Source organism: Odocoileus virginianus, chromosome 4, assembly GCF_023699985.2.
Source record: "Odocoileus virginianus isolate 20LAN1187 ecotype Illinois chromosome 4, Ovbor_1.2, whole genome shotgun sequence".
Lineage (NCBI taxonomy): Eukaryota > Metazoa > Chordata > Mammalia > Artiodactyla > Cervidae > Odocoileus > Odocoileus virginianus.
Genome location: NC_069677.1, coordinates 11524065 through 11548642, shown reverse-complemented (window position 1 = coordinate 11548642; position 24578 = coordinate 11524065). Strand labels below are relative to the sequence as shown.

General features: G+C 44.5%; 1 protein-coding gene across 15 annotated transcripts in view; it reads right to left on the bottom strand.

Annotated features, from left to right (window-relative positions):
- Positions 1-24578, bottom strand: part of KALRN (kalirin RhoGEF kinase) — a 668360-nt gene that overhangs the window by 136374 nt on the left and 507408 nt on the right. For all 15 annotated transcript variants that reach the window (XM_070466100.1, XM_070466108.1, XM_070466101.1 and 12 more), the window contains exon 34: positions 330-576. In XM_070466100.1, the coding sequence (XP_070322201.1) occupies positions 330-576 (247 nt within the window). The remainder of the gene's footprint in view (positions 1-329; positions 577-24578) is intronic.

The following is a 24578-nucleotide window of genomic DNA, read 5'->3' as shown; positions in this document are numbered from 1 at the left end:
GAGATCGAACCTGGGTCTCCTGCATTGCAGGCACATTGTTTACTGACTGAGCTACCAGGGATCTTAGGGGTCACCTAAGTCAGCCTTCATTTTTAAGATGAAAATGATTCAGAAAGATTAAGTGATCCTTTCCCAAAGTTAAATGGTTGTTCCATAGCTCTTTCTTTTTAAGCTCCCAACACACTCTCTTCACAAGTGGGTCCCAGAGAAATCCCACAGGTCAAAACAGGTTCCTGAGACAAGTGAGTGCCATGATGCTCTTCTAACAAGTGGGCCACATCTCCAGCGGGCTCTGGTCCTCATCCCTCCCCTCCCCCCTTTCTCCTTACCTTTCACCAGGGGGAAGAAGCAGTCCATCTCCACGCTGCTTCGGGAGTGGGAGATGCACAGGGCACTGCTGGGGACCAGGCCCTCCTGAGGGGGGCTCCGCTCCGTGGTTCGGACCAGACACCAGCCCGGCCGCTCGCTCGGCCGCTCCAGCAGCTCCACCGTCTGTCCCACCTGGATGCTCAGCTCGCTGCTGTGGCCTGCGTTGAAGTCCTGGAGCACCACGGTCAACTCACAGCCGCCAGAGAGCTTTTGGGGGTGAGGTGGGGGTGGAGTAAAACACGAGGGCATGGGGGAAGGAGACGGGTAGGTGGGTGGGTGGGGAAGGGGAAAAAGTATGCATGAGAGCAGAGGAGAGGCGGAAGGGAAATAGAAAGGATGAGATTCAGGGTGGAGAAAGGGCAGAAGATTGGAAAGGGAGTCAGGAAAAGAAAAAAACAACAACCAAGAAATTAACACACTGTTATTCAATTACTCACTGGTTCACTCTAGCTGCAGTGACAGCTTGGAGCCTACCCAGACCGGGCTTTGCTTCTAACTCCTTGTAGCGTGGGAGTTAGTTCTTTTCATTGTTCCTCTACAAGCTTCCAGCCAACTGTGTCCTCCAAGCCTGGCCCTAGTGTGTCCCTTTTCTTCTTCCAAGGGCGCCTCTGCCCCACGCCTGGCTGCACTCCTGGCCCTCACATTCTTCTGGCATCATTTTTAACTCACTCACTCTCACTTGATTCTAACTGATGTTGGGAATAATGGAGATGACCTCCCTTCCTTCTCATTCCTGCCACCTTCCTCATCCCCACCCCATGCTGCAGCCATTAGCATAAAATGGAGGCACTAGAGATAGAAAAGAGAACAGGCCCTCAGCTCAATGGCAGACACAGAAGACTGTTCACCTGGAAGGAGAATAGAATCATCTTCTGCTTGCTCAGCCACTGGGGAGCGGGGAGAAGATGGGCAGAGAAGAAGAACGGGCGCATCTTCCTTAGGAACCTGCCTTAGTGCTCCAGCCTTCTTCCCTCTAGGCCTGCCACCACTCCTGGGGCAGAATCAATAAAACTGGGGAGAGAGACCCTGCGACAGGAACACACTCTACTAGCTGAACACTGAGACTTAATACTCTCACTGAGAGAAAGCATTCGTTATTCATTTGTCTTCTGGAACTCGGCACACAGCCTACCTCTTAGAAGAGCTGCTGCACTTCAGGGTAGGGTAAGAAGTAGGGGAAGGGAGGAACAGGAGACCCAGGGTCCCAGCTCAGCAGCCTGTTCTTTAAGATTTAGGGGGAAGATCCCTATTATCTCCAGGGACCTCACCTTCAGTCTGCACATCTTTGATTTAAGCTTCCAGGGCCTGCACTGTCAGTACCAGCAGCTACAGTGATGCATGCACTAGTCTAGACCTGTTGGGTAGCTATGAATTTCACACACATCCAGAGAGGCTTCTGCTGAACCATAAGCACGGCATAGGTAAGCACAGTGAGTAGGGAATCAACAGTCCCCCCAGGGTCAAAAGCTCAGCATTCAGGACTGTGAGAATTTTCTATTAAAGGAACATGAACATTACAGTGGGCTCGAAAAGGTTAACATGACATATCAGACTCATAGCTGCAATATGCATCATTACCAATCACAAAGCATGGAGTCCACTCTAAACACATTTTCATGGATGGGCATGGTTCTGCCATCAGGGTTAGGTCAAGAAGAGAAAGTGTAGGACAAAAGGTGGGAGGTGGAAAGAGACAGGAAGAAAGAAACATGGTTTTGGTTCATTTTTTCCATTTGACTCTCCCATTAAGTACACAGACCCCACTAGCCCACTCTCCTGGTGTTATCTTCTCCGAAGTGTCATTTAGAGAAGGATGTTGTGGAATGGAAATACCTCAAGTCTGAAGAGTGCTCTTACAGTTTGTAAAGTACCTTCACATACATTACCCACTCCATCGTCATTTCTTACATCAAGAAATTTAAGCTCAGAAATGTCAAGATCAGTGTTTGGAACATTGAGTGTGCATAGAAATCACCTAGGGAGGTTAGTTAAAATGTAGATGCCCTAGCTGTTCCCTCCCTTGCTCCTGGATTAGGGCCCAGAAATGCATGTTTTTAACAAGGAACCTCCAGGCCTCCTCCTGAAACTCAGGGTTCTGGAAGGGGACCCCCTGGTCTGCCATTTGAGAAACGATGCTAGGCGGTTTCCCATAGTCACCCAGCTGGGCTTGAACCCAGACTTCGACTGCAAATCCCATGCTCCTTAAACCACACACCACAGGGCAAGTCACACATTTTCAGGTATGTCTGTGGTTGGAGAGGGTAGGAGGCACATAGGGAGAAGACATCAGTGGCCTGAGTTCCTGGGTCTCTCAGTTTGCCTGCCTTACATCAGGTCTCTTAAGCTTTTTGGATTGAAATTCTTGACCAGTTTACACTACATATGAATAACTGTATCACTGAAACACAAATTTTACTCTGATATTCTATTTAATTTTTCTCCCTCTCAGTTGCTGGTGGCATCCCACTAGGTCAGTTATACTTTCTACTAATGGACCATTTATAGGATTCTGGGCTAGGTGACCATGACATTTCCTTAACTCTAAGAAGTTTTGTCACTGAGTTTCTATGCCTCTGTGGAGTTCTCCTCTGTGCCACCCTCAGGAACTCAGGTTCTTTGCTGGGGCCAAGGGTGCACAGGGCCTGAGCTGTAACCTGCAACCTTTTCAGGGCTGGGTGTGGCCCTCTGCAGACTGTTGAAGGAACGCAAAGGGGGCCTAAAGCTCTGGCTGCAAACAGCTCAGTAGGCCACCAGACACAAGGCCCGTTGCCCCTGAGGGCAAGTTACAGCCAGACCCACCCACCAGCAGGTAGAGGACCAGGGGGGTGAGAGGGTGGAGCCACGCTGTGCCTTCGGCAGTTCAAAATCCAGTTCTAGTAGAGGAGCCTGGAAACACCACTAAGTGGTGCTGTGTGCCGCTTGCAGGCTGACAGTCCAGAAATGAGGATGTGGAAGATGAAGGAAAGGCATTTCTGTGATGCTCATGCTCTAGATCCAGCCAAACCCACTTGTATCAAATACAGGGTTGATAACCTGGCTCCTCTCACCTTGATGGCTTAGTCAGAGATCACTACACGGGGTCCCCATCCCCATGGCAATAAGGGAATCCCAAAGAGTGGCAATGGAGGGATGAGGAGAAATGGATGAGGCAGTGGTGAGGCATGGCTGCCCCCCAAACAGTCCCTGTCCTCTTCCCAGAGCCACGGGGAAATTTTAGGGTGCACAGATTTTGGGTTCGCAATTGAGAAACACTGCTTCAGAAAACCCACAGTGGAATTATTACTGAAAAGTTCTAAGAGCCCCTGTTGATACGGGGATGGTCAAGGGCAGAGGGGCCAAGAGATCTCTGAGGAACCTTTGCACATTTAAGGTGCTTCCTTGCAATTCTTAAAGTAATTCATTCAGGCTTTGTGCCTTACGCTTTCTGGACTGCGATGCTTCTCACCACCATCTGAACATTAATTACACAGAGTGTGTGTGCGTGCTCCATCACTTCAATCATGTCTGACTCTTTGCAATCCTATGAACTTTAGCCCCTCAGGCTCCTCTGTCTGTGGCATTTCCCAGGCAAGGATACTGGAGTGGGTGGCCATACCTTCCTCCAGGGGATCTTCCCAACCTAGGGATCGAAATCTTGACTCCTCCATTTCCTATACTGCAGACACATTCTTTACCTCTGAGCCACCCGGGAAGCCCCTACACAGAGGGCTCATTAACCAATAAGCCCAAATCCCTCACAAATACTAAAGTATCAGTTTCATAGAAAAGTTCATGTTTATATATTTCTTTCTGACCAGTTCTGGTGTCTCCTGACTCACAGAGTCCCATGACCATTATTTTCTCTTCCTCCTCCTCCCATTTCCCAAGGACCAGTGGCTGTGTCCCCATCCTCATGGTTTCTTATTGCCTTTGCAGTGAGTAGCACATTTGGGAAGTTCCCATCTCTCTGCCTGAGCTAAATCTCCAGTCCCAGGAACTTAAACAGTTTTATCTAACAGCCTGCTACAGAAAGTGCTGCAAAGAACAATTCCTGTTTTCACTTAATTAGTTTCTTCTTCACAGGCAATTTGGAACTTAAGGTCTTCCTTTGCAAATCTTTATATTTTTATTTTATATTTCTCAGCATATTTGTTTTCTAACTTTCCTTTTAGGCTTGCATATTATTTTCCCCATCTGGCTTCATTTCCAACACTCCCTTGTCAGAGATGACCCCTTTGTGCTTTCCCAACACAAAACTGCCACATACAGCCTATCTTTCAGCTGTTCCCCCGCTTGACTGACTAGCCATGGAGACATGCACGGAGCTGGAAAACCACTGCCCATTTACCCTCCTTGCCTCCACTCTGGGCTTGTCTTTTGGCCTCTGACTCCTCCCCAAGGAGGGCTATTCACAGCCAAGGCAGCTGTCTGGACACACTCTCTCTCTTCCTCAGTATCCACATCTGCCAGAACTGACTTATTTTAAAGATGACTTTGCTTTTAATGATCAGTTCCTTGAACAACCTCTGCTTCCTGAGTATGCAAGCCTTCCACCTAAGCAGCTCTCATTCTTACTTCTCTGATGCATCTATCCCTCCCCTTGCCCCATCCTCCCATTTCATGGCTCTAGACTTGGATTACTTTCATAATTTCTTCAGCCACCCGGGCCCTCTTTGCCTCCTTTAACTACCTGCTCTCTCCCACTGCTGTCTGTCCAAGAACACTGTTATCTGTGCCTCCCCCTCTTACACCTGCAGCTTCACTCTGAAGTTGCCCCATGGAGATCTGCTATCAGGCAGCTCACTGACTTTCTCAGCACTTCAGATGTCCTACTCTCCACTGAGCTGAGCTATGCTTATCCTCAAAGAAAATAAAGCTATGATCAGGTTCTTTCTTTAACTAGTTCCCAAGGGTAAAGCAGGCCTTGTGTTCTAGACCCTTTTTACTGATCAAAATGTTAAAAACTTGACTTTTTTCTCTATTTGAAGAGTCTCTGATTTCTCTAAGATGACCATCAATCCCCCCACAGTAGCTTGTTTTTTGTTCTTTTCATGATGTACATTTGAGTCTCTTCTACCAGCCTGTTGCTTATTCCCTCCATGAACAATTTTCCTATTTGATGGGTGTCCTTAGACCTGTCTCTCACACCACAGAGGTCACAGGTGATTTGATGGGCACCAGGAAGGGCTGTCATGTCCTGTCCAAAACTTTGAGGCTGCATTGAAGTCTTATTGCATATTTTTAAACTATCTGAAATTGAAAGTTGCTTAACTTTCAAACTATCAGTTCAATCCTACTCCAGATTCTAAGACCAGACTTATTCCTGCTAGAAAAAATGTCATGAGTCTTAACCTGATAGCAGTCTCAGCATGAAGCTGGGTGTGATGAAGTATTCTCTGACCTTGCACCCCAGTTTCTGTAATCTCCCATCTTTCTCACTTCACAGTGACCCCCCCTACTTAGTGACCCCCCCCCCCCCCCCCCCCCCCACTTAGCAGTGTGTCCCTGGCTGGCCTGGGTGTGAGTCTTTGGTGAGGCCTGTTAAACCCCTTTGATGCTAATTACCATTTGTGTCTCCTCCCATTGCCCCTGAGTCATCAGCTGATTCTTTCACTTCCTTTCCCAGTCTCTCTCCTTTTTGGGTCCAGGCTTTCTTCTCGGAGCCTGTTCTCCTCTTGCCCAGTCTCTGGGGGGACTTCACCCTCCACCCTCTGTGATGCTTCCCAGAGGGCAGAAGGAGCACCTCACCTTCCTCCTGCTCCTTGGTGACAGCACACGCTGCTATACACCAGGGAAGACTTCATAACCACTCCTGGCTCTTGCTCATATTCACCAGAAACTACTGCTTTCATGTAGGTCACTTTTGCTTGGTTACTATTTGGAGATTAATGGAACCTCCCTCTTGTATAAACAGTGTGAACTAGATTACCTCTGTGAGCTTCCCCATGTTACAGAAAAAGAACATGAATATTCCCTGTGGGGTTTCTGGTAATATTCAGAAATGTAGGACTACACCCCTCCCTTCTGTTATCTCAGAGCCTCAGCTTCTGTGTGCTCTGCTTATCAGATTCTCCCCAGGCAGCACAGACTAGTGGTGAGGCAGGGACTCTGGAGCCCTTTATCGGTTGTGTGACCAGGGACAAGTGACTTAACATCTTTGCCTCAGTATGCTCATCTGTAGAATGGGGGTATGTCACAGTATGTACTGTGACAGTAGGTACTTTGTAGGTTGTTATAAGATTAACTGAGATAACACTTGTAAGTATTAAATGAGCTAATACTTTTAAATATTTTTAAAGCACTTAGTGCCTTGAGCAGAATTAGCTCTCTAAGTGTTTAAAAATGAATGCCAGAGGTATTAATTTATTATTTAAATTTGAAGGGAAAGTTAGGAATAGAGAAAAATGGAACAGAGAATTCAATTTGATGGTGCATTTATCTGGGAATAGATTGTGCATATGTATCAATATATAGGCATGTAAATGATTATATAATGATTATGCCATGAATTAATGTGTAAATGAATACTTTTTTTTCCTTTTTAAACATCTTAATGGAGTCTTGTCCTAAATCCAGCCAACTAGAAGAACTGGCCCTTGATGTCTAGGGAAGGTGATGTGGACACCTTTAAAGGTTTCCCAAGTCAGCACGCCCGTTCCCTCCAATTAGCCCTGCCGGACCTCAGACAGCCTCGGGAGCTGGAAGCACCAGGAGACAAGGAGGGCAGGAGCACAGGCAGGGCTGAAGAGGGGAGAAGGGCTGAACGTCTGAAAGGAAGCAGATCCCTAGATCCCCCTCTACCCAATGCACACTTTCCTGAAAAACTGACATTCACTGAATATCTACACACAGAGTAAGGAGGTGACCACATCCTTGTCCCTCTTGGCTCCCAGAATACTGGCAATCAAATATAAACATTTTAGGTAGATCTGAGGCTTTTTCATTGGAGAAACTATACAGTGTATAGAAACTGACAGCTGGGAACCCCTCCCCACAAAGCTGCAGTGCCCTGCCAGATCACCAACGGGGAATCCTTCCAGTCAATAAGCGCCTTCCTTTTACACAGAATATGTGGTCAGCTTTCTTGGTGCCTCAAGATTCAGCTAAGAATTACCAGACTTTTCAGAAAAGTCTCCCTGACAGAAACCAAACTAGGCAAACAAAGAGGACCAGGAACTCAGAGGGAACAAAACGCAGGCAGGACAAACTTCAACAACACTATAATGTCCTCAGAGAGATAAGAGGATATTTTATCCATGAAAAAAGAACAGGCTGCTACAGAAAGGAGAAAACTTACAGTATGAGAAAGAGCTCTTAGAAACTAAAATTATGATTGGAAAGAGACATTTCATATATGGGTTGGTCTCCCGCATTGCAGGCAGATTCTTTACCAGCTGAGCCACCAGGGCAGCCCATATGGGTTGGAGATATATTCAAATTTTCCAAAAAGTAGACTAAGAACACCAGTAGAAGAAAATAAGAGAAAAATAAGACAATTAGAGAATCAATCCAACAAGTTTTAGATAAAGTAGAAAGGAATAAATTGTAAAGAAAAATCCCTAGGACTGAGGGCATGAACTGCCAAATTGATACAGTGTTCTAAGTGCCTGCTGTAATTAGGTTTTTTTAAAGACCTACTCTAAAGCACAGCACTGGAACATATCAGTAAAAGGGCAACCTAAAAGCCTTCAGAGAGGAGAAAAAGTCAGGTAAAACTCCAAAAATCAAGAGACATAATGACAGCAGATTTTAACAACACTGAACATAAAAGAAAATGGAACAATTTCTTTAAAATTCTGAGGGGGAATAACTTCCAATCTAGAATTCTATGCCCAAACCATCATTAAGATGAGGGTACGCTAAAAACATATTCAGACTTTAAAGACTAAAAAGACTAAAGACTAAAAGACTATGCCTCAACAAGCATTCAATGAGTATTATGATTACCATTTGTTTTCCCAATTTTCCTCAATTTCTCTTTACTTTCTTTGTTTCTCTTAATGTGATATGCCATTGATACATACAAAATAAAATTAATTCCTTCATTCCCTTTATTAAAAAAATTAACTGTCTGAACCCACAAAATGGTTTTTGATTTTAGCAAAGCATTCATCAGAGTCTTACGTGATAAACTTTTAGTTAAAACAATGAAATGTGGACTGAGATGATGCTGGAACTGTTGGGTGGATTTATAGCCTGTTGGAGGTGAAAGGAATCTGGGGGCTCATCTGATCCAATCCTCTCATTTTACAGATGAGAAAAATAACTCCCCAAGAAAGAAAGGAACTTAACTAAGGAAAATAGTGTCTGGAAGACAGTAAATACTAAATAAACATTTGTTGCTTGAAAGGATACATTAGTAAGTAAGCAAATGAGTTAAGTCAGATATTATTCAATCTCTCTTTTTTTTAGATAATAATTAATTCATGACTGCCGGCTCTGGTTGCTGTGTACGGGTTTTCTCCAGCTGTGGTGAGCGGGGGCCAGTCTCTCCAGCTGTGGTGAGCGGGGGCCAGTCTCTCCAGCTGTGCTGAGCGGGGGCCAGTCCCTCCAGCTGTGCTGAGCGGGGGCCAGTCCCTCCAGCTGTGCTGAGCGGGGGCCAGTCTCTCCAGCTGTGCTGAGCGGGGGCCAGTCTCTCTAGCTGTGCTGAGCAGGCTTCTCACTGCAGTGTTTTTTCTTGCTGCAGAGCACAGGCTCTAGGGTGTGCAGGCTTCAGCAGTTGCAGCACACAGGCCTAGCTGCCCTGTGACATGTGGGATCTTCCTGCACCAGGGATCAAACCTATGTTCCCCTGCCCTGGCAGGTGGATTCCTAACCACTGGACCACAAGGGACGTCTTATCCAACCCTTCTAACTCATATAGGGAAAACCTGAGGATCTCAACCTAGCTGGTAGTTGGACCAAGACCAGACTTGGGTTTTCAATACACTTTTCACCAAACTTTGCTAGATTAATGATGTCATTCCTCTAAAAGAGTGACACAAGGAACCAGATCTGAAAGACACGTGCACCCCAATGTTCATCACAGCACTGTTTATAATAGCCAGGACATGGAAGCAACCCAGATGTCCATCAGCAGATGAATGGATAAGGAAGCTGTGGTACATATACACCATGGAATATTACTCAGCCATTAAAAAGAATTCATTTGAATCAGTTCTAATGAGATGGATGAAACTGGAGCCCATTATGCAGAGTGAAGTAAGACAGAAAGATAAAGACCAATACAGTATACTAACGCATATATATGGAATTTAGAAAGATGGTAACGATAACCCTATATGCAAAACAGAAAAAGAGACACAGATGTATAGAACAGACTTTTGGACTCTGTGGGGGAAGGCGAGGGTGGGATGTTTCAAGAGAACAGTATTGAAACATGTATATTATCAAGGGTGAAACAGATCACCAGCCCAGGTTGGATGCATGAGACAAGTGCTCAGGGCTGGTACACTGGGAAGACCCAGAGGGATTGGGTGGAGAGGGAGGTGGGAGGGGGGATCGGGGTGGGGAATACATGTAAATCCATGGCTGATTCATGTCAATGTGTGGCAAAAACCACTACAATATTGTAAAGTAATTAGCCTCCAACTAATAAAAATAAATAGAAAAATAAACAAAATTTCTCAAGCAAAAAAAAAAAAAAAAGAATAACACAAGGCTCCAAGTCCACTTTACCACTGAATGCCTCAATATATGGAGTGATGTCAATGTGGGAGGAGGGCTTTCAGATCCACGCTGCAGAAGTTGCAAAGCTGGGAGAGGCAGCTAGGATGACAGATCACAGGAGCCAAGTGCCTTCATGGGTTTCTCTCTGGCCTCTTACTCAAGGTTGGATTCTTTTAAAGATATCTGGCTGTCTGTTTTATGATACTGTTCCCTGCTGGTGAAGAGCTGTGGTTTTAAGAACATATTCCTTGTTTTTAATTTTCATTCATGGTTTTCAGTCTGCATTCCAAGGGAGTACAGAGGATTTAATTCTTCCTTTTTTTTAAACATTCCTTCTAATGGCTCTAAAACATGTAGTTTCCAATATTTTCTTCATATTCTTCTGGATGAACTTCAGTATGTTACCTATTAGGACTGAACCTATTTCCTTAGATGGAGTCTTCCAGCACAGACCAAGGCACATACTAGCTTTCCAGGAGTGACCGCTATACTTCTTCCATGTGGTTCAAGAGTCTCTTGTTAAGTTAAACTGTTGATGCCTATTAAGTAGAATCTACTGCAAACCCCAATCTGAATCGCAGGGTCTTCTCAAGCCTGCACCTGCCCTTTCTCAACTTGGGGCTCTGAGACTTTTAACTCAGAGAATTTTCTTTTTATCTTCATTAAATGAGGGGTGACCTGTTGACCCTGTGACAGAGGGGCTTGTCTCAGCCCTTGCTGAGAATGTAAGAGACAGCCGGCCAGCTGCTGGCAGGCTGGCAGGTGGGGGATGAATTACAAATTCACATTCAAAAGAAGTACATTCTCAACACTTTGACTCAGAAAGGAAACACCCATAGTGACATAGGCCAAAAGAGATGCCAGGAGACATCCTGTTAATTTCTCATTTTGGGGCTGAATAAGATGATAATTCACATCTGAATGGCCCTTTATAGAGTATAAAACTCTTGCACAGACATTATCTGACTTTCACGGATCCCTGATTTTACAGATGAGGAAACTGAGGCTCAATGAGCGGGAATGACAGGCTCAGGGTCACAGACAGCAGATCACAAAGCCAGGACTCCTAAAGTCTTAGGAGTGCAGTTATCTCATCCACACTCATTCGCTTACTCTGCAGCCAGCCACTGAGGTGGGCACAGGGCACAGAGCAGCGAGGCAGATGGTTGTGATGACCTGCCCTCACCAGGCTTACTATCTGTTGGGGAACACACATCATATGAGCACCCCAGGGGTGCGTTTCACGACAGGGGAAACGCAAGGTACTGGTCCAGGGATGAGGAACAATGGCCCTTACTACTGCCCCATGGGTACTGCCACAATTGTGTCTGCTCTGAATTGTGTCTGTTATTAGCTTCGGCCCCTCCCTGGGCCGGGACAGTGGATAACAACTTCACTCCTGCTTACCCACAAGCCAGGGGGACCCTAGGGCACCTGCCTCTCTCTGATGCTGGCCCACTGAGCTCCATCACCACTGGGCCATCTCCAGTTATGCAGATGCCAGCTCTGCAGATGAATGATCTGGATCAAATGCCCAGCGAACAGAGAGCAGCAGCAACAGAAAGGTTCCCAGAGTCTCATCACGGCTTCCCTAAAAGTTGTCAAGTCTTTGCTGTCAGTGAATCACTGTTAGGATTTCCTCTTATCCCTGGTCCTACCCTCCCCTTTTCAGTGTGAATTTGGGTCTTGGTCTGTGACCCCATACTCGCTATTTGCCCAGGTTCACCCACTACTGGGTGAGTCTTAATGGGACTTTCTGCTTCTATCTGCTGCTGTTGGCTGGTTTTGCTGTGGACTGACTGCCAACCATGTCTCATGTCTGGTTCCTGACACTGTGTCTTCCTCACCACTGTCTCCCAGCCTGGTTACCAACCAGGATGTCTATCAGGATGCCCCTGCTGGACACTGCTTACTACCTGTTCCCTACTACCTGTCCATGATCTGTGATCTAGTTTCATCTTCACTCTTTAACTTGTGTTTTTTGTAATTTTATTAACAAAAACTTATTTATTTTTTTTTTAAAGATGTGCCTTGGTCCATTAGGAGCTAATGTGTTCTCTGCTCCTGACTTTCAATTCAGGTCAGTGCTCCAGGAACAGAGGAGCAAAAAAAGTGTCAGTCGCTCAGTTGTGTCTGACTTTTTGAGACTCCATAGACTGTAGCCCACCAGGTTCCTGTCCTTGGGATTCTCCAGGCAAGAATACTGGAGTGGGTAGCCATTCCCTTCTCCAGGTCCCAACCCAGGGATTGAACCCAGGTCTCCTACATTGCAGGCAGATTCTTCATTGTCTGAGCTACCAGGGATAACAAGTCTTTTCTTTCCTTTTTTAAAGATGTGCTTTGGTCCATGAAACGTTAACGTGTTCTCTGTTCCTGACTTTCAATTTAGATCAGGGCTCCAGTAAGAGGAGAAAAAGAACAGTGCTAATGGCACACAGTGGCCACTAGAGGGAAGCAAAAGCCAGGACTTACTAAAGGCAACAGCCACCCTTGGGTTGCTTGACTAGAAGACGGGATCCTACCTTGCTTAGGGCACATGTGGGAAATAAGAGACAGATGGTTGCATAGTGCCTGGCACACAGTAGATGCTCAATAAATGTTTGCTGGATTAAATTCCTAATTTTAGATATAAGAAAGCACAGACCAGGGCAAGTTATATGACGTGATCACAAAATTAGTGTCAGGGCACAGTCTTCTTGGCTCTCAGGCCAGGGTGCCTTTCCATCACATGGTACATCAGTCCCCCTTGCCCTCCTTTTCTGCTCCCTTCTCTTCCAGATCCAGATTTGTCTACCTGTCCATCCAGATTCCAAAGCATCCTTGGACAAAACCGTAGTCATCTGTGACCCTTTCCTCCATCCCTTATATCTAATTTGAAACCTGGCCCTGTCAGGTTATAAAAACCTCTTTGTTGTCTTTTGGACAGCTCCTCGCTAATCCAGGCACGCACCACCCACCTCTGAGTTTCTGTGGGTGTCTCCTCATATCTACTCTTCCATGCTCCAGCATCATCATAAACCTATTATTTTAGATACACATCAACTCTACTGCATCTGTCCCTGCAAATTCTACCAGCTTCATCTCAGCTTCACAGCCCCTGTAGTCATCCCATTCACTTGTTTACCCCAGCTCCCACCACTCATCCAGAGATGTTCTCCGCTTGGTCTCTCCCAGACGGGCACCGGTCATTCCTGCGTCTGGACAGCGGTTGATGGGGTGGGTGACAGTCTCCTCTTCCTCTGCAGACCCTGTCTTCCCCACAGCTCTTGATTCCCTGCATCTCATGTCTCCCACATTCTTTGGCAGTCGTCTGCACAACATGCTTTTCCCTTCCTGGGACTAATGTGGTCTGACCAACGTGTTTGCTACCGAAGCAGTCAGAAGGATTTACTGTATCTCTTGCCTTTTTGGTTTAGTTACTGAATTTTTAGAGCGCCTTCTTAGTTTTCTCCTACTCTATGGGATTGTTTCAACAATGGGCATACCAGAGCTCTGGGTTTGGTAATAGCCAAAATGACTGTGAGTGTTGCAGTGTCACAGCATTTTTCCTTATGATTTTTAGCTTTTTGGTTTTTCCTACCAAAATATGTCAGTATCTGTAACCCAAAACTGTGTTTCGGTTGGTAGTGGTGGCAATGGAGTGGCAGGGCAGGGGGTGAGGAAACCAGTAAGACTAAGACTTCACTAGAGGACAGCATGGTGGTTTGTAGGCTGGATTTTGAACGCAGCAGTCTGAATGTGAATCCAAGTTATACCACTGAGTAGCTATGTTACCTTGGAAATGGAAGATACAAGGTCTGTCTAAGTTCCTCATCAGAAATATTGAGGTACTGAAATTAACAGAGTTGCCATCTTGGTTAAAGATAACAATGCATGTGAAGCACTTGATATCCAGTTAATGGCTATTATTCTTGTGATTTTTACTATTGTCATTATTATTTGGTGTGATTGGTTGATTTATTAAGTGTAGATGCAACAGTCCCTTTTCTTTAGAGAGAGAAATCACTCATTTTATTTTAAAACTCCTAAATGCTATACATAGAGAGAGTGCATCTATTAGCTCAATGACTTTTCTCAAACTGAACACATCTGTGTGAACAGCACCCAGACCCTAGAAAAGAACATGAGCAGCACCCCTGAAGTCTTACTCACACTCACTTCCTGGCATGACCCCCCACAATCTTTTGTGTGTGTGTGTGTGTGGTGAGAATACTTACTATGCAATCTGTCCTCAACACATTTTTAAGTGCACAGTGCTCAAAGCTGTACTGTTGGCTACAGGCACAATGGTGTGCGGCAGAGCTCGGGAATCCTAAACATCCCCTTCTCTGCAGTCCTGCTGCGTGACTCTGAGCAGTGAGCATTTAACAGTCAGAATATTTCGACTTCCTTCTGATAGTCGCAGAAGCTGGGGTCAAATATTAAGGAAGAGTACTAAACTGCAGGTCTGTTTAGAATATCTGTGCTAGATGAAGATTTAATAGCTACTGGCAGAATGCAAAGTCAAAATCATAGACCCTCTAAGAACTGGGGTGAGATGGGAACTCTATTTTGCTTTAGATATAAATCAACTATACCAAATAGGGGTTGAGAGCAGACATCCATAGTTTCAGAGAAGGCAGAGGAAAAGCCAGTTTAGGTATCTTTTAAAATTTTAGAATTCTTTCTTCACTGTGCCCCTTTCCTTGTGATTAGGAGTTTAGTAGCTAGAAAGGGCTGGATTGACCTGAGATACATCCTGGACAGAATAATCAAGGAAGTGAGGGGCAGACTTAGTGAGGAAACTGATGGCCCATAGGAGCGCACACCACCTTAGCTAAGAGTTCCTAGTGGCAGCACTTGGGTGGAGAGCAGATTTCTTTACATCCTGAGGAAAAGATGGAAATCGGTGTGGCACTTGGGCAAGTTATAGAAAACTTGGCAGTTGTGCCTGTGGGAGGGCCCCTGAGCCCCAAATGTTAGCAAACAGGGAGGAGAATGAGCTCTTAATTAAAGCAATGGTTAGTAGTGTCAACCTCGGGATGTATTTGGTATACATCAGACCAAAGAGCTTCCCTGGTGGCTCAGATGATAAAGAATCTGCCTGCAATGCAGGAGACCCAGGTTTGAACCCTGGGTCAGGAAGATCCCCTGGAGAAGGGAATGGCTACCCACTCCAGTATTCTTGCCAGGCTAATCCCATGGACAGAGGAGCCTGGTGGGCTACAGTCCATGGGGTCGCAAAGATTCAGACACGACTGAGTGACTAACACTTCTCAGACCAAAAAAGAGAATACTCTATTGGAGCTAAGCACTCTGGTATACAAGTAAGATAGCACACACATACTCAGCATCACAACAGGGAAGCCCCCCATAAACACTCCCCACTTTCCTGGGTCTTTAGCTATCGGCAACGCACTGGATTCTAATAGAGAAACAGTCACCTCTTCCCCCAAGTACAAAGAGGTAATTCTCTCTCAATGTTTTGACTTCTGGAATGTCTTGGTCAACTTCAAACTAACTTGGTTTCTGCAGGGAAGAAACTGCTTAGATAGTCTAAGGTAGATTAAAGGTAGAAATTCTTCTCCTTTTAGGCTAACCTCGAGTTACTCACTCATTCAACACATATATATGACTCCTGCCTCTGGATTTACAGTTAGGTTAGCATGCAGTCCTGAAATGCCTGCCCCAAGCCCCCAGACACATCCTCCCAGCACACATGGGCAAGGATGTACTCCACATTCTTGCAGCTTCATCCCACTGCTATGACCTTCCTTAACTGTTTCCATCAGTCTCCTCCATCTGCTTCCTATCTCCCAGGAAAGCCTTCATTAGGCCTGAGACCTCCAAGGGATTCTTTGAGATGCTCCCTCCCACCTGTCAGCTGTGTCTAACATGGAACCAAACTGGGCACTTTGGGCTCTAGGACCATCCCCTGTATCATGAGGATGCCAGGTTTCCTTTGGGGAGGAGATGTTCTGATTGTGTATTTCCCCAGAGGCACTCACCCTCCACACTCAGCACCACAACAACCCTCATTTATACTGAGGTCCAGGTAAAGTCACTGCTTAAAATCACTACTACCAGGCAACTGCTAGGCACTTTGACAAGGTAACACTGAGTTGTCAATGAGAACAACAAGGGTGGTGTTTGCTTCTTTTGAAAATGGCTTTATATCTTAACTATCTTAGGACTTTTTTTTTTAAATGAAATTCAATTAGTGGCTGATGAGAGCTCTCTGGGTTGCATGCCCTTTCTGATGACGAAGCACACTCTGAAGTCTTTTCGTTGCCTCTTCTGTTTGACTGAAGGAAAATTTGAGACAAAGGAGACACTTTAGGACAAAGACTCTCCCGTGCTCAGTCTTTGCCTTCTCAATTGTGAAGTCAGCTGTGGCAGGGCTGTGTTCCGACCTTGGGGTGAGAGGAGACTTCACCGAGTTAAGATGTAATTGCCTTCCTTATCTAAAAGCATGTTCCTTTAGAGAGGGCTGGACTCTCTGGGTCTCAGAGAAGCTCCATCAGGGTGGGGTGTGGCACAGACCCCCACCTGCCTTAACAGAGAAGGCTGAACAGAGATCAATGACACATCCATGACCAGGTGGCAGTCTCCTCATGGCAGTGGTACCCAGCCTCCTGCCTCAGCCTCTGGGCAGAGGACACTGGGAACCTAGCCCTGGGGGGCTGATCCTTTTCTGGCAAAGTGCAGGAAACAGCAGTCCTCACCCACTGGGCTTCCAGGAACAGCTCCATGTCTCTATGTGAGGCTTCCACACTTCAACACAGCTGCTGCTGGCAGTTGCAAGGTGATTTTTTTTTTTTTTAATCTCAGCATATGAGGTTTTGAGAAAAGAAAGGCTCCCTATACACCAGGGAAGCTGAAAATTAGAGGAAGAAATTCATGATTCATTCCCTAGGTATAAAGACACTGTCACATATGCCACAAATGTCACCGGATTTCCCAGGTCTATTGTGGACCTTAGGCTCACTGGCAAAGAATGGAGAACATAAAAGACTCCAATATACAGAGAGTTTCACCCTTCATATACCAGAAAGGGAAAATGAAGAAGGAAGTGCTTGTTGCTACAGTAAAAGAGTCAGAATTATTGGTCATGATGCAGCAAGTAAAATGTTAGGTAATACAGGAAATGTATATTCTTAAATACAGCTAGATCATTGAGGAAGAGTACAGACATCACCTCTGGCCATAAAATTGAAGCAAATCCCCTTTGTGCGTGAGAAAATCCTAATCTCTTCACAACATTCTTTAGCACCTGCCTCTTCAGCCTTCCCATCTGCCACAGCAGTCTACAATCCACAGGTCTAGCTATGTGGATGGCTGGTCCTGAATATCCAGATGAGGGTGTCTGTTCAGCTGTCCGCTCTGTGTGGAACACCTTGCCCCCCAGTGCCCACCTGCTACGTTCTCCTGCTCCTGTATGGTTGAGCTCAATTTCCTTATGTCCTGATTAATTATCAAATTGATTCATTCAACAAAAATGTATACTGAGTGCTTACAATGTGCCAGGAATTGCTTTAGAGACAGTATTAAGCACTAAAAAAAGAAATACTTCTGACCTCATGGAGTTTGCATTCTTGTAGGGGAGGCAGGCAGTAAAAACAAGATAAATAGGTAAAATAAGCAGCATGTTAGAATGTTAGTGATTAAGTGCTAAAGAGCAAAAGAGAGCAAGGAAAAGGTATGGAGAGTCTGGTGTGTGGATGTGTAGATCTGGTGCGTGGTGTGTGTGGGGAGTCTGTGTGAGGGGGTGCAAACCCCTTGTGGTTGCATATCTTCTGCAAGAATTTCCAAAACCCCACCATCTCATAAATGCTTTTTCTTACATGTTGCCAGTGCACAGTATATGTACCTTAATTGTGGTATTTAACATCCTTAGTTTTTACACAGGGGCATGCTCTGCAACTGGAACCCAGATCCCGACAGCTTTGTCTTCAGAATCCGGCCCCAGACATATTTTATGCAGTCTCTGTTAACAAAGGGTTTCACGAATTGGGAGAGAACTCTGCCCATGAAGTCAGAATTTAATGTACCCTTGCTTCTGTTTTTTCCCCTTCAATGTTCTTTCTCTTATATCTTTTTCTCTTTATTTTTCTTTCTTGCTTGCAACAGAGGGTTTCTTAATACTTTCCTGAGAAGGTATCCTCATCAATTAATCTCTCCTTCACTAATTACTTCTGAATGAGACTAACCTCTAATGGGGAGGCAGGGGGAATGGTAGGTAGTGGGAGCTGATCTCTTATGGAAACTCATTTGCAGAGAAACTAATATATTAAAGACAACCTTCTGTGGTGTTTAAAAATAAGCCCACAAATTCTTTGATACTTCACCCTTCAGTGGTTGGTGGAGCTTAATTTCCTTCCACCTGAGTGCTCGCTGGACTTAGAGACTTGCTTCTAGTGAACAGAATATGGTGGAAGTGTTGAAGTGTGACTACTGAAGCTAGGAGACAAAAAACACAGTAGTTTCCTCCTTGCTCTCTCTTGAATCACTGACTTTGAGGGAAAGCCAGCCATCATGTCATGAGGACACAGAGAGGACCATATAGTGAGGCACTGAGGCCTCTGGCCAACAGCCATGTGAGGGAGCTCTTTTGGAAGCAGGTCTTCTAGCCCCAGTCAGACCTTCAGAGACTGCAGCTTTGCTGACATCTTGACTGCAACTGCAGGAGAAACCCTGAGCCTGAACTACCCATTTCAAAGTCATTCTTGGATTCCAGAACTGCAGAGATGCTTAGACAGTGAATGTTTGTTTTTTTAAGTAGCTAAGCTTTGAGGTAATTTGTTACACAGCAACAGAAATTGAGTGAGTTCTTGTTTTACAACTGACATTGAGAAAGTCAATGAACCTCTCTAAGCCTTAGTTCTTCAATTGTGGTTAAAGATTTGGGTCAGAAGACTAAGGAGTGCCAGCCCTCAAATCCTATGTTCTCTGAACGGAACACTCTAGGAATAATGTAGTATATGTCAGTTCAGTTCAGTTGCTCAGTCGTGTACGATTCTTTGCGACCCCATGGACTGCAGGACGCCAGGCCTTCCTGTCCATTGCCAACTCCCAGTAGTATATGTCAGCTATGTATAAAATGTATCAATAACAACCTTGATCTTTTTGAGTAATTTCTGCAGATTTAGATAGCAAAGGGATCATCATGTGAACCCAAAGGTGCAATTTATGTTCTGGGAAGTGATATTCATCTTAGAAAGAAATACACACAAAAAATCCCACCAACAGAAGATTTTGTGCTTAGGAGGGGCCTACAGAAGTAATATCCTTTACATGGGTATGGTGCTTCACAACTGACTATGTGCTTTCATGCGTATTTCATTTAATCCTCACAGATCTCCATTTTATAAATGGGGTTGAGACTCAAACAGTTTTGGTAACTTGCTCAACATCATGCAGTTATTATGTTCTAGAGTTTGAAACCTGAACCACAAATTCTTTGTTACTAAATTCTACTTTCCCTTACTCTCAGCTGCCTCCCTGATGATTTGACCATGTATTCATTCTATTAAGCAGATTAAGGACATTCCTGGCATGACTCAACACCTTCTACAAGAAACTTCCTTTGGAGAACTGCTGATAGGGGAGGTCTTACACAGCAACATCTTCTATCACAAAACTCCATTCCATCCTGCATCCAAGTGATTGCACCAGAGTGGTCATCTGCCCGTGGACAGTGAACAACTGACCAGGAATAAAGGACATGGCCTGGCGTGAAAAGATGAACAGGGCCAACTAGATTCCATCTTTTAAAAAATGTGAACTAGGAAATGGCAAGAGAATGATACACTTAACTGAGGGCAGTACAAGTAGTTATGAGAAGAAAGGTCAGAGGGGTCACAATGGGCCACAGGCGAGTCAAGGTTATATGCGAACAGAAAATGGAGTAGGTAGAGGTAATAAGGTGAAGACCGATGTATATCTCTATCTATCCATCTGTCTTTCTGTGTCTGTCTGTCTACTCATCTACCTATCCACCTACCTTTCTGTCTGCTTATCTCTTGAGAAAAGAGAACCTGGGCAGAATAAGCCAGACATGAGGAGAGGAACTTAAACTGGGACCACAAGTGAGGTCCCGATAACCATCTTGGATCGAGGACCATCCTACAGACCCAGGCTCACAAGGTCTGAATCTACTGTGGCCACTAGGATTTGATTCCTATGAGAGTCTCTCTCTCTCATTGATCCCCCTTTGCTGAGTTCTCTTGAGATAGTTCTTTACCTTACAACTAAACAAATGTAACAAGAGCTGGCATGGCTAGTGTGAAATTTAATAAACAAAACTGTGTGAGTATAAAAGTCCAAGAATCATGAGGGTTTTCTAAATCAAAACATACACACATAAAGAGCTTCATGGATTCTGACAGTTAAATAACAAAACCATTTGTGATACCAAAACTGCTTGTATTTTATGATACCCAAGACATAGGACATAAACTCTACTCCTTCACAGGATAACTGTGATTATGAACTGACCAATCATTTTTCAGTTTTAAGAAACTGCTCCCAACTGTGCAAAAGAGTCCAGAGCAATGCAAAGACAAACTAAGACATCTGTGTGTCCTAAGCTCTGTTGTGGGGGTGTGACCGGCAAACGGGGAAGAGCCTTGTGAAGCTCTAAAGGTCACTTGGGATGGACATAAACCAGTACCTCATCAAAGGCTGAATTTTGTTAATTGGTGTAACTGAGCAGCCTCTGACCACCCAGCCTTTCCAGCATCCAGACTCAGTATAGGGAGCTCTGGACTAAAAATGAAAGATCCTGGATATGACTCAGCTCTGTCACTTAGCAGCCATATGGGTTGGACGAGCAACTTCACCTTTCTAAGCCAGTTATCCCATTTCTACAACAAAATGTATGGACTTAATAAAAAATCATCAAGGTCCATTCCAGCTCTAAAACTGTATCAGTGTAATTCAAAGATTCTCAATTATTCGTGCACAGCTAGCTGCTCACCATGCACACATGGTAACCATATTATCGTAGTATGTCTATAAACTCCAAACAAACAAAAAACCAGGACACATGATCTAGCCATAGGACAGATTCTTTAAAATTGGAATTGTTCCATAAACTACTTAGTAGATAGACCTGGGCTCTTGGCTCCCCAGTTGGTCCATATTGTTCTTCAAGAAGGGCTTGAATGGGTGACTGAAAATAAAAGAGCCTTCTTTCAGGGTTCATTTCTTACCTTATTTGCTTTTAAAGTAATTTAAGGTCAAATATATACAAATCTACACATCTTTGACCTCTTGCCCTTTTTCTCCCTTGAGTAAGTGAGTGAGTGAGTGAAGTCGCTCAGTCGTGTCCGACCCTTTGCAACCCATGGACTGAGGAGCCTGGTAGGCCACAGCCCATGGAATTTTCCAGGCAAGGGTACTGGAGTGGGTTGCCATTTCCTCCTCCAGGGGATCTTCCCAACTCAGGGACTGAACCTGGGTCTCCTGCATTGCAGGCAGATGCTTTACTGTCCAAGCCACAAAGAATCTGGGAAATCTAAGGCTTATCTAGCTTCTTTCTTCCACTTTTCTTATAAAACACCAGCAGTCACACCCACTTCTTTTTTCAGCACCTAACTAACCCCCTGGGCACTAACCCCCTTGGCATCTCCTCCAATTCTGCTTTGCACTAAACCCTAAAGCATGCTGCTGGGGGATGTGGTGTACCAGGCTGCAGCTGGTCCAAGCCTCAGTGAGATGGATGGGGGCTGGTGGAAAAGTGGTTGATATAACTACATCATGCTCATCATTTAGTGAAACAACAGTCAGCGTTTTAAAGCTTCCCATCTTTCTCCTCTCCACTGGGAGAGGATTTGGAATTTTGTAGGCTATTTCCCTCGGAGAATCAATGCGGTTTAGAAAGATCTATCAGTTCCCAAAAGGCACAGAAAGCCTAAATGCAGGAGAACAGTCTGCACTGCATTTTAATATCCCTGAAACATGGCAGTAAGTAGATTTTTTTCCCTAATACCCTCTAAGACCATTTGAGGATATTTCCCGAAATCCCCATCTGAGAGCTTCCCTCAGCTACTCTTCATCCGCTGGCCACAGATCACTCCTCCAGGCTGCTCTTCCTCTGGGAGTGACACAGCCAGGCTTCAGGGTCTGCACAGGTACACTCAGGGTGGACTGTGCCGCCTGACAGCACAGTGGAGGCAGGGCGGGAGCACTGGACCGAGAGACAAAGACCTGGACAGCTGTCTGTTCTGCCCCTAAGCAGACGGTGATCTTGGTCAAGTCAGTGGATCTTGCTAGGTCTGTTTACTCATCTCTAAATGAGCGCTGGGTACTTAAAACAGAAAAGCATCCCTGAGCTCTAACTCTGGGTTCTGATTCACAGCTTGCCCTTCTCCGGATCTCTGGGCAGACATGCTGAGGATTCAGAGTGCGGGTGGCTTCTCCATCCACTCTGAGCTCTTGGCCATCTGCTGGACATACTCATCTTTGACATTTTGTTTTTTACAGAGCCTTTCTGAAAGAATTGAGGGGAAAGTCTGTCTCCCTCCTACTCCAGAGAAAACCCTGTTTAGTTCCTGTTTAAATTTCTCTTATTCAAAAGTTCTTTTATGGAAAGTTCTCTTTTCTTGTTTTACTGTTACCATGCCCCAGAATATCCAGTATTGCTTTAAGAATATTCCAAATGTCAGCCAGATTTTCTGCAACAAGAACACATAACTTATTCCTCTGACCACAAATTTCTACCCTTAACAACTCAACCAAGAGTAACGAATACCACTCCTGTCTCTGTCTCACTCTTGCTCTGAGTCTTTCTCTCTCTCTCTCTCTCACACACACACACTCTCTCTCCCCAGCAATTCAATGTCATCTTCCTTGGCTCCTGCAACAAAGGCCCTCACAATCATCCCATTGTGTTGAAAGAAGGCCTTGTTGAGAGAAGGCACATCTTGAAATGTTAACCCATACAGTTTAAGAAAACCCACCACAGTATACTTATACTTGTCAAAAATAAAAATGTTACTTAACCTAACATGTTTGCCTTTTTGCTCTTGCTGTCAAAATCTGAAGACAAATTGACTCTACGGGGCCTTTCAAATTGTCAAAACTCCTTGTTCATTTCTTTTTTTGATTCTTCATATTATCCTCTTTTAAACCCTTTATATTCTTTTTAAGCTAACAAACTTCTCATCAACAATAGATAGTCTTGCTTACTACTCACTGAGAAAATAGAGGTCCTAAAAGGTGAACATGTTCAATTTCCTTCTCCTCCTATTCCTCTCCAGCTTAGAGAACCAGTCCAAATCCTTGAGCACATAATTTAAGGCCTCTCGGATCCAACCCCTCAATCTTTCCAACTCATCTGCTACCAAGATGGACCCTGGGTTCCAGGTCACAGCTATACTTGCTGATTCTTGAACGTATCCAATAATTTCCCACTTCTCTGACTTTTTATTTATGATGTTTTCTCAGTATGGAATAGTCCTACCTTCCCCTCCCAAACCACAGCCCTCTCAACTTCTGGAAATCCTTTCCTACCTTCAAGCCCCGCTCAAAGGCAGCCTCATCCACAAAGCTCTCCATAAAGCAGCTCCCATCCAAGCCACCACCACTAGCAGTTCCGAGTAATCTCTTCCCCTCCTTTCTAGCAGAATGCTATTTGTACCTCTATTATAGCACACCTTTGTCTTGGATATTTGTTTCCATCCCTGTGTCTTTCATTGGCTTGAAAGTGCCTTAACACTGGAGCCTATGTGGCTTAAAATTTTTTCTTTTACAGAAAGTATTTTAGAATATTGTTGATTTAAATTTGCTGAAGTAGATGGAAAGAGCTGTACCCTGCTTCATCACATTTTTAGAATTTCTACGTCTTTGCTTCCTTCATATGAACTCTCATGTTTAATTTTAAAATTTCACATTTTTTTTCACATTTTTTTTAGTGTTTTTAATAAAACAAGTTTTTCTGGAAATAGGGAAGATATACATTTTAAATGTTTTTACTGGCTTATGATTTCAGAATTTTCATTGGGACATCATCAATTTTGAGGAAATTCTTCATACTTCTTTAAAAATTAATCAATTTCAAAATATGTTTAAATATTAAGAGGGAAAAATACACCTATTCTTTATGAGATATGGAAGGACTTAGGAGTCATAAGTCTCAAGGATACTTCTGCTACACAGTAATATTCTTCTGTACAAGATAAGCACAAAATGTGGAAGAGGGAATTAGAGAGGTGTACAATGGATTGTCACTTGTCACTATTCTCATAGTAAGAGAGAGTGTGGCAAGACTTCTAGGATCCCCCAAAAGTCCATTCTGTCCTTGTTTCTTAGTAATAAAGACTAATTTTTTTTTGGGGGGGTGTACATTGATGCCCAGTAAAAGACTATATTCCCTGGGCTCCCTTGCCACTATAGTAGCCTTATTATCAAGTTTGGCCAAGGAGATGTAAGCCTGAGTGTAAGCTGCAACCAGTCTCCTTAAAGTGAGAAGGATGGTTCTTCTCTTTTGCCCAATATCCTCCTTGGAATACTGACCACCTTGGAATATGAATTAGACCAAACCCTGCAAATGGTGGAGGACTAAGCTAGAAGGAGACTGG